Source organism: Ailuropoda melanoleuca, chromosome 6, assembly GCF_002007445.2.
Source record: "Ailuropoda melanoleuca isolate Jingjing chromosome 6, ASM200744v2, whole genome shotgun sequence".
Taxonomy (NCBI): Eukaryota; Metazoa; Chordata; class Mammalia; order Carnivora; family Ursidae; genus Ailuropoda; species Ailuropoda melanoleuca.
The window spans coordinates 115,959,916-115,974,242 of record NC_048223.1 but is presented as its reverse complement, the minus strand read 5'-3'; the positions used below and the strand labels follow the sequence as shown (position 1 = coordinate 115,974,242).

The 14,327-nt window shown below is 44.6% G+C and overlaps 1 protein-coding gene across 3 annotated transcripts in view; it reads left to right on the top strand.

Moving 5' to 3' along the window:
* SHTN1 (shootin 1) overlaps window positions 1-11,230 on the top strand; it is a 97,430-nt gene extending 86,200 nt beyond the window's left edge. The window contains exons 17-18 of one of the 3 annotated variants that reach the window (XM_034663336.1): window positions 9,464-9,731; window positions 9,985-11,230. In XM_034663336.1, coding sequence (XP_034519227.1) covers window positions 9,464-9,686 — 223 coding nt within the window. In that variant the 3' untranslated portion in view covers window positions 9,687-9,731; window positions 9,985-11,230. Of the gene's footprint in view, window positions 1-9,463 lie in introns of all 3 variants that reach the window. The other 2 variants (XM_034663337.1, XM_034663338.1) reach the window with 2 other exon arrangements.
* The last annotated feature ends 3,097 nt before the right edge of the window (window positions 11,231-14,327 follow it).

Here is a 14,327-nt window from a genome sequence, read left to right as displayed (position 1 = left end):
ATAGCTCCATTTTACAGATGCGTAAACTGAGGCTCGGTGAGGTAAACACTTAGCCCAAAATTCTGTTCCTCATCAAGAGTCGGGTCAGATTTCATTTGAGCCTATTTCATTCTACCTCCAGAGCCCGTGCTACTGAACTACAGCAGACTGCATTGATCATATCGAGAGCTTAGGAATGGAGGGAAGAAAATGACTGAAAGATTGTCTTCTATTAGAAGCAAGGGTGCTGCAGTTAAATCCCTCCATGCCCCCAGTGATACTCACATCCCGCTCTTCTGACCCTCTGCACTCCTAGGTAGTTCATACCCGTGCCCATCCCGGTCCTGAGGCTGACCTCACCCATTACAGTATCTCTTGCCAAGGGAAGAAAGTGCTAGCTAGTAAAACAATTCTGAAAAGGGGAGCCAATCTGAATTAGCACGAAGACTTAAAGAGTAGTCGAAAAGAAATCATTTTCTTGTTTTTATGTGTCAAATGTCCAGTAAAAGAGGCAAGCCTCACAAATTTTGCAAATTACCATATCACAAAACCAGCCTAAGTGACTTTAGAGTCTGTGGCATAAGTTTCATTTACACATTTTAAATTTTTTTTTACATTTTCAAACATTTTGAAGACTAATTTATTTATTCCCTGGGAGTCAAAAATCCTGAAAATGTCTGACTAATCATTGGGTTCAAAAGGCGCTTTTTACAAAATCATTAATATAATACAGTAATACAGAGGTGAATCACTGTGAATCCAGTTGTTTCAAAAACATACATTTTATAGCCCAAAATAAATTTTGTTGTATCAACTTCATCCTGTACCTTTTTTTTTTTTTTTAAATATTTTATTCATTTACTTGACAGAGATAGAGACAGCCAGAGAGAGAGGGAATACAAGCAGGGAGAGTGGGAGAGGAAGAAGCAGGCTCATAGCAGAGGAGCCTGATGTGGGGCTCGATCCCACAACGCCGGGATCACGCCCTGAGCCGAAGGCAGACGCTTAACCGCTTTGCCACCCAGGCGCCCCCATCCTGTACCTTTTTGAGGCCCCTCCACCTTCGGTCAGTTCCCCGTTAGCTCCTTTGAGTTTGTGCTTACGTGTCCATTGGTCGTCATGTGTTTAGGACATCTCTGTTGTAAAGAGAGGCAGGACAGGTGGGCCTTCCGTACGGAGGAAGAGGTGAGCAGATCTTCAAAGAGTCAGGCGTCACAGTCAGAGGCCCAAGGTGAGGTCCAGTGCTCTTGCCCTCTTGGCTTCTGTCTCTGAAGAGTGTCATGTACGTTCAGGTGGTTCTGGTTGTCCATACTGAGCTTTATTCATCCATGCTCACTTCTCCTAGTGACACTGCCAGGAGGGTGAATGTCCTGACAGTCACAGCTAAACAAGGCAGGCAGCCCCCAAGATGGTTGTTCATTTCGTCTAGCTTCTTCTGCAACACCTTGCCTCAGAGGGGGCAGAGAACCCATTTGAAAGTGGACTCAGGTTCCGTGGTCATTGGTGTATTTCACAGCGGTTTCATAGCTGGGTCTTCATCTCTTGGCCCTCATTCTCAGAGATACGTTAAAGCCACAGTCGCCAGCGACTCTTCCAGGGAACGCTTCTCTCACTCATCATGCTTCTTTTCAACCCCAGTTCTCCCCCAAAACTCTCTAAGCTTTATCAAACTCTTATACTTTTTAGCCACGAGACAGGCAGCTAGCTTGCCTTATTTTGTCTGGGAGGTCAAAACAGGCCACACGGTGCCCTACAAGAATTTAAAAAACAAAAGCCCAGATATCAATGACCGGAGTTCAATTTCAGTAGGAAAATGTCCATTTCCAATGAAACCATTTTGATTATAATTTGCATTTAATTTCTAGATCTGTGGTGTCTCTAAATACATGTGTCTTTTGTCCCCACACAGATTTATTTTTGTAAGAGTTCATCTTGTTTGAGCCATTAACTGAATAGCAAAGGGTAGTTGATAAAAGATAAATTTTAGATGTCTCTCGGGTACTGTGATCAGTCAAACATTTCTATAAAAGAAAAAACCTAATTGCCTTTCGGGTTTTGAATTAAAAGTAAGATTGATTTTATCATCGTTTGACCTCTAACTGGTCTCTTCAGTTTTGTGTCATTATTTCCAGTATAAAATTAATGGAGAAAAATGAAAATGAAAAGTGCTGCCTTTTTGGATTGGAGCTGGAGAACCTGAGCCTTTGAAATAGGTTACCAAATAGAAATTGAAATTCTTAACTCACTTTTAGGGAAACTTGGCATAAAATTCTGCTCTCAAACATTGGTCTCAGCTAGAAGTGAATTTGGTTGGTCATATACCTGTTCCTTGAGAAAGGTCGGGGTCAACATTTTGTTCAAATGGAAAATAGAGTTCTTTTAGTCCCCGCGGTGGAAGGGGTGGGTTTTCTTCCTGTTCTTTCGTCCCACACCGTGGCCTCATCTCCCCCTCTCCTCCTTTCTCTTCCTTTGTGTGTGTGTGTGCGTGCGTGCAAGTGTACGTGCGTCTGTGTGTGTGCACACGGCGTGGAGGGGAGAATGGAGGGCCCCTTCCCTGTCCTTGGTAAACATTTGCTTCTGAGAAGAGACTACTAGCCAGCAGAATGAACCACATGGAAGTTACTGCTTAATCTGATGCTCTTATACAATTAAAGGATTTGCTGTGCCCTCCGCCGTAATCTTAGTGCTGTCGAATTGTGTACTCACACCCCAGGAAGCAGCTTGGCCCGGCAAAGCCCTGCCACAAAGGTTCTCCTTGTGTGCTTGTACATGGATAATTAAGTCTTAACAACAAAATTAGCAGAACAACTGGATGTTCTGGAAGTTGAGATCCCTTCACTTCGTCTTTTTTTTTTCCTCCCCCCACCCCGCCCCGGGAGTTATCCTGTGGACCAGCCGAGAGGTCCGCCCGTCCGCATTGTCTGACAAGTGTTCTGAGTTGCTGTGCGGACACCTTCCAGGTTAATTGTTGAGGCCGTATAACATCTAGTGTTAACATTCTGTTGAGTAAATTGCAAAACGACTGTGAAAAATGCTTCCGAGTCATCCTCGATTCTCTCAAAGAATTAATTGCCTTCTAACATTTGCCTCCAGTTGCAAACACCTATGATTTTAAGAGCCTTAGCATAAAAGATATCATTTCTGCAGAGAGAACCAAATTGCCTTTGGTGCTTTGCAATCTTTTTTGAAGCATCTTTCAGTAGTCTCTGCAGTGTTTGTGTTTCCTTTTAGTTGTGTATGGTGGTGCCGAGGGGAGGTTTTTAATTTATTCAAACAGAAGTCACCGACTAAAACTTAAATGCAATTTCAGATCTAAGAATAAATTAACTTCACTTCTGGAACCCGAAAAACACATTTCGTTTGGAATATACTTTGTCCTCTGTATGAAAAGTGGCACACTGAATTCTCCGTGACTTCCCATCTTAAAAGAGACTTTAAAATATATAACAAAGTAAATTTAAAGAGAAGTATTTTAAAAATTATAAATATTGTTCTGAAAGCCTACAAATAAAAATGGAACATTTTACGCAGGCAGCTCTTTTGCGGAGCCAGTGATGTATATGGTAAATTTCGTAGAAGACTATGTCTCTTAAAATACTTCTTTTAAATAACATTCACTTTTTAACAGCTGAGATCTGGATGGATTTTTCATGGTGACTTAAAAGTTGTGGAAGATTACAGAAAGCTTAAAAAGTAGCCCCCAAAAGTATCACACACATTTCAGAATCTTTGCCTGAGCTGAAACCAATCTTAGTTCCCACTTTATCAGTGTTGATTTTGCTGGTGAGAACGGCCCTGGGTTCCTGAGCCTCCCTGGGGCCAGGGTATTTTGGGATCTGTGAATGTCCACGGTCCCGCTCACGTTAGGATCAAAGGAAGTGGGACAAGTCTTCACGGTGCGCACCACACTCTGGCCTGGAACCCGTCCGAGATCCCTGTGCTCCAATAACTCCACTAAAGAAAACACGGCTCCATGTGGACACAGACGTCTTTGCCCAGCCATTGTTACTTCTGTTAAGAAGGAATTCTTGTTAATCTTTAGGGCAAAGCAGCCTCTGATAGCTGATGTCAGATTTTCAAACCACGGTGCTATTCTGCTGTTTAACAATGGTGGGGTTTTTTTCCCCCATAATTTAAAATTATATCTCTTTTTTCATCAGCTAGATGCTGACCCAAATCGAAAAACTATTCTTTGACCTAAAACAGAGTTTTGAAAAGTACACAAAGCCAAAAGAATGTAGCTTTGTTCTACCTTCATTATATTTGAAAGTATTAGAATTGGAAATCATACAGACAGTGTCACCTTATATTGGAAACTCTTCTGGGAGATTTTGGACAAGTGTATTAAAATCTCCTGAAAAAGAGGGTGTCCGAGGGAAACAGTAAACACTACGTCTGCTATAGAGCCGCTCCCATCCCCTGCTCTCCCGACTGTATAAAGGGCTTCAAAAACAAAGTAAGACTTCTTATTTTTTACACCAGGGAAAATATAAAAACTGACTTCCTCTTTGGAGTTTTCCCAGGAAACTACTTTATAAAGACACATTTAAATCTTTCCGTTTTCTGTCCTTGGAGGTGGTAAATATGATTGCAGCCTTATTCATTTTTATTGTAAATGAACCAGAGTTCAGACCATCCGGCGGCGCGTCACTGGTTGGACAGCTGCCACAGACTAATGCAGGCGCCCCGCTGCGAGACCAGAGAAGAACTATACTTCGATTCACCAGATTGTGTTAAATAGTCCAGCTGTTGCGATTTGAAAGATAGTTACCTCAGAAGTGAAGTAGAAATGAACTTGGCATTTATGCCTCAAACCATTTTTATACTGTTTGGCAATCAGCTTTTCAGAGGTAGCATTTTATAAAATAACGCTCACCGCTTAAAAGTTTCATTCACTGTAATGTTCAAAATGTCCCACCTTTATATTATCAGTAAAATTAAGCTTGAGTGATATGCAGAATTTGCATGAAATAAGCAATTCCCCCTTCATTTCATGAGCTTTGATTGTTTTCAGTTGAGCTCAGAACCACGTCTATTAGGGCTCTTTTGGGCATTAGTTAATTTGAATTGCAGCCGAAATGTTAGCTAGAATGTTGTTGAATATAATTGGAATGTGGAAAGTTGATTTTGAAAGGAGTTTCATTGAATGCAAACAATGATGTGCTTTTTTAAAAATTAGAATGCTGCTCGTTCATCTCTTGTAACACAGTCTGAGAAATCACGGAGTCCCTTTCTGAAAGTTCAGCTTTGGCGGTGCTGTTTACAAGTGTTCCGGGTGCTTCCGGCACCCCTGTGCTCTGGAGTCAGGCCCTTCCTCTGACTAGCAAGTGGCCCCACCTGCCCCAGCCCCACACTCTGGCTCCCTAGCAGCCGGGGAAGGGTTGCTGCTTTCTGGAAGGGCACCCATGGGTCGGCTTCCTAAAGTGGCACCCCTCGCTATATTGTCTCTGAGCTTTTATTTTGCTTTTGGGGTTTTCTTTTTGTCTTGAAACAGCTCTTGAGCAAACCTAGATGGTTTTCTCAGGATATCATTTTAGACAAATGATCCATGAAAATATTTTGAATGGATCATAAATGACTACCAGTATGTTGTAAGAAAAAAAAAATATCAGACAGGAAATCCAGATTCTAAGGTTTGAGTCCTGTGTCTGCCCTTAACAAGGTGTGTGCCCTTGGGCAGATCATTTAACTCACAATTCTTGGGTGTCTTCATCTGACAAATGGAAAGGTGGGACTAGTTCCTGTCTGTAAATGCCTTTCAACCTGAATATCACATGAGTTTAGTCTTACTTTATATAACACCTATCAAATTGAAGTTTCACTTGGGAGATTTTGTAGCATACAGGAGATCTGCCATACTTTTCATGAGTACTAAATATTCCTTATTTGTGGTCACTGCGCTTAGATGAAAAATTAAAGCAGGAAAATTGAACAGAATGGTAGTCTGCTGCAATTCCTATTGGATTGTTGCATTTGAGCACCCGGGACTTGACGTTAGGGGAGAAGCTTTAACCTGCTAGAATCTGCCACTATGGCTGCCTAGAGCAAGAGCCTGGGTTCTTGGCACCGTCACTGATGGTACTCTCTGGCTCTTCCCGTGAGATGGGGATGGAGCGGGAACAAGGCTCTAGAGGACGGTCCCTCGTTCAAGGAGGAGCCCTGGGCAGCTCCCCACGGGAACCAGGAATAGGCCTAATGTGTCAAATCCAGAGGAGTTACCAGTCACAGAGGGAAAAATGCAAGGGATAGCTTGAAGGGACAGACTCTGAAAGGTGCATCTAAAACGGATTCAGAAATCCATAAATCGATAAACATGCCAAAATTACACTGTGGCATCATAATCCTGTTTCTAGAAGAAGCCACCTTGGGTAAGCCGCATGGGAAAGGCAGGAAGACGGAGACGGCTCCTAATTCTTGTTCTGACTCCGCCACTGATGGGCTACATGCTCTAGGCCGGGTTCTCCCCTCCAAACCTCATTTTTCTCATCTGTTAAAGAACCAGTTGGACTCGATGATTGCCTTAGCCCCTTTTAGCCTTAACACATTGGGATTCCGAGTCAGTGGTCGTTGTCCTGGAGAAATCGCTTAGTCTGACTCTGAGCACAGAGATTCAGAGAAATTGCCCACGGTGCCAAGTTCAGCAATAATCAGCTAAAATCTCAAATTTTAGCCTACGGGTGACTTAATAATAGATTAATCTGCATTTGAGAAACTTACTTCAGGAAAGAACAGTTCTTTGGACAGAGACAATTCCAGGCCAATTTCATCCTGACCACACAAGGTTTCTGAGTTTTCAGTTCAGTCGACATCCAGTTGTTTTTTTGTATCTGTGCCCTGAGAGCATCTTCTGGAAGTTTTCACACCAGCTGAGGCAGAAAGCTTTTTTAGGATGCGTTCATCTCCCCTTCACTTGCAGACACACATGGGCATGAAAACAGCCATGGCAGCTCTGCAGAAGGGATGGAGGCTGGTATGGGTTGATAGAAGTTGCTCGCCGAGAATGAGTTCAGGCGTCCTTTGCATGCTTAGAGCAGACTGATGGGCTTAGTTCCCGATGGACTCCGCCCGCCGCAAGATGGTGGAGCCGGACTGGTGACCGACCCACAGACGGTCGTGGCTCTGACTAGAACCACCTCACTAGGCTGGCACTTCATTTCCTAAAATTCCCTTGCCCTTTGTTTCCAGGTTAGGGTTGGCCACAAGAGAACTTTGCATGAGATTTAGAAGGTCAGAGTGACATTGTAGTCATTTCTGTTTTGTTCTAAAGGCTCAGAAGGTCCATGCAGGGCAGGCGCTGCCAAGGTTCATGGGAGGGGTCACCTAGTTGGCAGCTGGCCCACAGTTTTCTTGGCTCCCCCCAACTCCTCCTCCAGCTTTTCCAAATTTTTGACCAGGCACATATGCAGTTCCCTGTGGAAGTCTCCAGTGGTCCTGCGGGTTGTCTGCGTCATGGGGGCTGGAGACTGGGAAGGACAGATGCACTTCTGGTTTGTCTTCAATCCCTTGCTGCTTTTCGCCCATCTTCCTGTTCTTGCCAGAACTGCGGACTTTAGGCCCAGCCTCCGACTTCCCTAGTCTCCCTGACTAGCTCCCTCCCTTGCCTGATGTCTAATTCTGATCGTAGAGCCCGTGTCTTTCTCACAGTGGTTCTGCTTCTCTGCCCGTGCCCTAGTGGACCCTGTCTTCCAGGTGTTGCCCGGGTCCGGGAAGGTCAAACCAGGTACCTCGGGGAAACCGCCTCCCCTGTTGATTCCCAAAGCATGGCAACAGACGGCTTGAGAAGTGGATCTTTGGTCAAGGTTGACGGAAAGTGTCCTGGTGTTGTCTAGTGACAGGGGTGCTGCCCAGTCTGGCCTCCCTCTCAGGCTCCAGGCCATCCCGGTGCTCTCACCACTGCCACGGAAGACAGCTGTGCATTTGTGACCTGCTCATCACCAACAAGTGACAGGATAACCGGGCAGCCAGAGCGAGCAGTCTCCATGCTTTTAGACAGATTTCAGAGTGCTGGTCAGAAAGTGAGAAGACCCTGGTCGTGGGTTTGAGGTTTTGGTACCTGTGGCTGGGTCGTGCAGGCTGCTTTTTCTTAGTAGTTGAGCGTTATTTGTTCTGTTTTTGTCATAAAAGAGAGACCTCCAGACCTATTCACACCAAAGCCTGGGTTTCTGAGCCTCTCACACTTCTCTAGTATTCACTCATTTAGGCCACAAGTGGACCCATGCGAGGTGCCGGGGTAGAAGTGTGAACAAAGCTAAACAGTTCCTGTTTCGTGGATGCTTATGTTTTATTTGAAGAGACAGACGTTGAACAGCTAATTACACGGTACTCCATAATGACTGTCTGAGCCCAACAAGGGAGAAGGAGCAGGTGACAAGGGAGTGTCTGACTGGCGGTTCTGGACTGCTCTGGGGCTCAGGGAACAGTAGCATCAACTCCTGCAAGGGGCGGGTCGAGCTGTGGGCTCGCCAGGACACGTCCTGACGTCCAGAGGTGGGACAGGCGTGTGCTGGTTCGTGCTTAACATCTTAGCATTTGCCAAGACGACCAGATGCATCTGAAGAGCCCCTGTCCTGCCTCCTGCACGCCCCTCAACCTTCAGGCCCCAGGTCAGCAGCCCAGTACCTTCAGATGGTAGCCTGTGACCATGACGCCTGAGAGGAGTAGGTGCCAACAGAATTTCCTGACACGTGGCAAGAGAACACACGGACACCTCTGTTTTTTTATCAGGAAACGGGTCACTGACGTACCTTGAGAGGCAGTAGCTTCTTGCATCAGAACAGAAGGGAAGAGAGGAAGTGTCTGTGGAGAAAGAAACTGCCCCTGAAATTCCTTAAGAAATTTCTCAAGAAACAATTCTCCTTTTTAGAAAAAGTTTATGGTCACTTAGTGTTTTAGCTTATACTCTGGATTCTTCCATCTGCCCTCGCTCCTCCCTCCCTCTCCGCGGGTCTGACCAGATGTCTCCATGTCAGGAATGGCAGGAACAGGGAGACGCTCAGCTGTCCATCCGTGACGCGGGTGGCTCACTTCCCCCAGCGGTGCGGCCTCCTCAGAGCTAGTCAGCCACCAGGTGTCCCCAGGGACACGAAGGGGTGGAGGTGGGGGTGAAATGGCTCCTTCTGGCTAAGCGACGGTGGGACGGGAGTCTGGGCGGCAGGCGGTGGGGAGGCCGGTGCGGCCCCCAGGAGCTTCGCACTTCTTGAGAAGAGTGTGTAATTAAGCAGGTAGGTGCATTTGGCTTTTTAACACTTCCGTAGTTAATTGCTCTGACTTTTTCCGCCTTCTTTTTCTGGCCTCGTGCTCCTAATGTCATCTAATAGCTCCTTTTTCTTTTAATGGCTGGCACCTCAAAGACCACTTTGTGCATGTTAATTAGACTTAGAGCATTTGGGTTTTTTTTTTTTTATTGGTCTGAATCCAGGAATATGAAAGCCAAATATTTTCTCTCTCTGCTTTTTATTGTTTTGTGTAACTGTTCTTCCTCCAGGCCTCTCAGTAACGCTGGATGCGGGAGCGAGTGCTTTGTCCGTGAGCAACAAGCCGGACCTGTTGTAGTTTTAGACCCTGTTTCCACACACGAACCCCAAACCAAAGACCAGGTCACTGAACAAGAGTCAACTCAACCCAAGGATGACAAAGATGAAATTAAACCAGAACACAAAGACGACGGCATTGAAAAGATGAACGACGCAGACAGCTCCCACTGCTGATCGGTACACCGGAAGGCTGGCGGGTGTCCGAGCCCTTTCCGACGAGTACGCGACCAGTTCTGGTGGCTGGGCACGCGCGCGTAGACATTCTGTTCTTGTCACTGTACTCAGAATGCAGGTTCTTTTCTGGTGTCACTTTTGAGAGTAATTTACCTATAAACATAAGTAAGTTCAGCGAAATACACATCTTGTGTAGCTTTTGTTTGTCTTCCTAGGGATAAGATGTTTTCTCGAATTACTGTATTAAGTGTGACTTCTTTTAGACGGTTACAGAAAATTCGGATGTCTGTCTTTTTAGGTAACGTGCATACCACTCATCAAATGTAATGCCGAAAGTTTGCAGCCCTGTGGATAAGTGGATAAACGGAACTGACCAACTTAAGGTGATTTAAAACCCCCTCCCTGCCAAAGCGGCTTCTGTTTTAGGTCTGATTGTTTTTGGAGAAACTGCAGCAGCGTGGAAATTGCGAGGCAGTGGTGCACAGATTACTCTCTAGGATATACTGAGAGGAGCTGCAGATTCGGGCGCTGCAGGCATCCAACCAGCACTCCCGGAGTCCGGGCTAATTGCTCGCATCGTCAGCTGTGGGCCGGGGAATATGCACCATTGACTGGGTCCAGAGCCTCCCAAGGACTCCGGTGGGAATGGCCTGGTGGCCTGAATGCAGAATGGAGGGGAACGTCCCAGCCTTGGATTTTGTAGAGTATCACCTTAGGAAACCGTGTGCTCTGTGCTCAGAGCTCGTTGTGTGTTCTCCCGTACCAAGTGGCACCAGTACCGTGGCTTAGCACGATTCTTCTGTACAGTGACGAGAAGTGACAAGCACACAATTTTCTTGCTTCACTGCTGTTCTGCATTACACAGGTTTGTTGTGTGTGTGTGTGTGTGTTTTAAAGAAATTAAGTGGTAGTTAGTCTCTACAAATACAATGTTTCAGTCTACCACAGTGAATAAATAGAAATGTAATCAGGGATTTAAAAAAAAAAACTTATACAGCTTTTTCCAAGTTGATTGTTTCCAAATTGGTGTTTATTTAAAATAAGTGGTAATGTACTTGAATGCATTTTTTATGACAATGATTCAGCAATGGTAATTTTACTATTAAAGAAAGTGAAAGGTTTAGTTTTGTTAGCGTGGCTCAGCATGTAGCCGTCAGGTGTTTCTCACCTAAGGGCAAAAGAAAATGATAGTAATAATAGCAGTAGTTGTGTTTTATTTTTGCACGTGTGCTAAGCGTAGGCTCAAAGAGGTGGGTAGGCAGGTAAATCAGTGTACTTCCTAAATTTGGAGATAATTATCCTTCTGTACGTTTGTTATGCTTGACTGTTTCCATGTTCTTCCGGTGATGATTTTACAGTTACTTCTCGGTTTACTCATGGGGAATTAAAATGTAATGTTTTCCAACTGTAATTTTCCTAATTGAATAAGACCGCTATATGATAACTAACCGCAGACTGCATTAACTCTTCAAAAGTCCTGTGATGCTGTGATTTGAACTTTCCTCACCACACTTATTAAAAAGCACCGACAGTTTCCCACGAAAGGTCCACTGTGGTTATTGAGAGTTTTGCTTGAGTTCCCCAAACTGGTCATGCTTTCGTAAGAAGATTGCCCAAGAGTCGATAACTTTAGTCATTGTGAGTAATCTGCACAGTGGGTTATTCTGAGGAATTTTATCCCGTGTTTCTTCATGCTGTCCTCCTGGGTCTGCTGGCTGCGTGTTTTATGTACACTTAGGAATATAGAGACATGCGGACTCGTCATTCCGTATCTCATCACACACGTCACCAGGGTGATGCACTTAGGAAAAACCGTTGTTTCAGGGTGAGGAGGTAACCACTCGGTGAGGTGTGTTTGCTGGGCCAGGCAACAGTTAGTACGTGGTCTTTGAAAATGTTGTTGTCTTTTCCAAGTTGCTTTCCTACTTCATGGCGATCATAAAGCACCGAACAGTAGTTCAACAGAAAGGTATTTGACACGGGATTTTGCTCCCCTTGTTCTGCCTGCGGTATTCCTTTTCACATCGGTTTTGACGAGGCTTTGCCCCTGCTGGGGTGCCATTGTCAGCAAACAGTCCAGGACGGGAAGACACAGGAACGCTAGGGCTTGTATCTTCGGGGCACCTTCTTAGCTGTTTGCACAAAGAAATGATAAATGACCTACTTATATACTATTTTAGAAAGTTGGAAGGGACTGCCATCTTTATATTTTTGTTTTCTCTAAAAATTTCATTTATTCTTTTGTTTTGGAATAGGAATTCTGTCTTGTCTGCTGCAGAGTTTGGAACTAATATTGTTGCGTTCTTATTGCCAGAGTGAAGCAAAGGGATAGACGTACTTTGTGCTCTTGCTATTAAAGATGTCTCCCTTCTTTTCCAAAAGGATAAGAATTTAATTAAAATTCGAACACCCTTTTATACCTGGGCTAGTCCCAAACTCCTCCACTGCACCCCCCCCCCGTAGTTTCAACAGCTGGTTGGTCCTGTGGAAATAATGCTTGGCAGGAGTCAGCGGGGCTGGACCCACCCAGCCTGGTTTGGCCAGAGTGAAAAGGACAGGTGTTGTGGCAGAACCACTCACCAGCAACTCCTCTTTCCCTACCTTCTTTGTTAACAAATGATGTGTTGGAATTGGAATAGTATAGGTACAAATGGTCATTCGTGATCTTTCCAGACCATCGTTAGGTTGTAGGTTAGATAAATGCTAGTCATATTACAGAATCCTGGATGATTTTTCTGTGTGTGTTGAATTGTTTCATCATGGAATGACGTCAGCTTCTCTGGCAGTAAGTTGTGGAGAGGGGACTGCTGTCCATCATCATCACTGACCTAGAAGGATCATCAAGCAGCCTTTATTTAACAGATTGGATTGGTCTGGAAGTTTCTTCCTGGCACTAACTTTCCCCAGTCCCACCGTCATTGATTGACATGGGCTATGACTAGTCTCTTTTACTTCTTTTATAGATAACTTCTATGTAGTATATATTACATGTTTTATTCCAATGACATATTAACATGTATGGAGAGGGAGAGAGAAGATAGAAGTAGGAACTGTTCATCACTTCCCGAAGTTAGAATGTTACCTCTCCATTGGTGACCCCAGTCCTCGAGTGAGGAAAAGGTGGAAATGAAAGCTCTGACCTGGTTGAGGTAATAAATGGCCTCTTTGGTTAATTTAATTTTGTTATTGACTTAGTTTGTATATTTTTGCTCTGGTTCCATTCATTTAATTATAATTTGTGTTTTAGTTCCAGGGCAGACTCTCTGATGGTCTCCCATATTCCGTGTGTGTGTGTGGGGGGGGCATGTGCAAAGGTTACGTGAACACCCAGTCATGTCCCGCCTGCCTTTAAAATGAATTTTCCAGAGGCACCTGGGTGGCTTAGTCAGTTAAGCATCCGACTCTTGATTTTTGGCTCAGGTCATGATCTCAGGGTTGTGAGATCGAGCCCCATGTTGGACTCCTCGCTATGCGTGGGGCCTGCTTGAGATTCTCTCTCTCCCTCTTCTGCCCCTCCCCCCACTCTCTCTCTCTTTCTCTCTTAAAAAAAAAAAGCAAACATAAGTAAAACGTATTCTCCTTCCAGTTTTCGTACCCCATTCTGTGTTGCTAAGCACCAGGACAGGCAGTCGCAGCCACACACTGAGACATGGTTCTCCCAACTTAGTTCCCAACCAGTCCTCCAGCTCCGGGCTCTGAGAGAATGTGCCACTGAGCCAATTTTAAATCACTGCTTTGAGTGTAAGGCCCTAGCTGTACCATGAGGCCATTAAGTTTCCCTATGGATACACTTCAAAAGGAAAAGTTCTCAGTGTGCTTAGTAAAAGCTTACAGAATATATCAGAAATCTAAACATAGCCAACTCTTCCACAGGTCAGTATATAACAATTTTTATAATTTTATAATTTTGGAGGAAAGCAAATGCTAACTTTTAACAGAGAATCTAAATTATATAAAGCAGTAGGACATTATGTCTATAGGTATGTGTTTGAATAAATTTATTTCTGGCACTTTTCTGCTATAATCCTGATTCTGCGTTACAAGAGAGGCCTGTATGATAGATCATTTTTAGTCCCTTATTAGCTGCTGTTGCATAAATAATTGAGCAGTTAATTACCTTAATAATATGTATTTATTTACTGATGGGTTTAGTCATGTATACTGATTCTTTTTCCCAAAAGGATCTTAGGAGGTCCACAAGCATATAAGTAATATAATAAAGATGAACATCTAGGAAGAGGAGGGAATCCGGGAAAAGGGAATTAAGGGTAAGGAAGTAAGAAGCTGTTTGGCTATTACGGAAACTGTGAAGCTTTCATACTTCTTCCTGCATGAGGCTGGGTGCTTTATGACACTGATGCGTCGGCTGTACCGAGTGTGTGCTCAGCAGCAGAGGGACTGGACTCCTTTACTAGGTCGTGGCCCCCCGCGTGGACAGGAGAGCTGGTACACAAATGAAGTCCCCATGGAAACGGGGTGTCTGGAAGACACAGCTTACAGGTGTGATTTCGGGCAGAAAGACTACGCATCAGTGTCACCAAACAGTGAAATCACAAGAATAAAAAGAGCTCGCTGGGTAGGGATGTTTGAGAGCAAAGCCAACGTGAAGACACACTTGGACTCTGCGGGTCTCATGCTAGC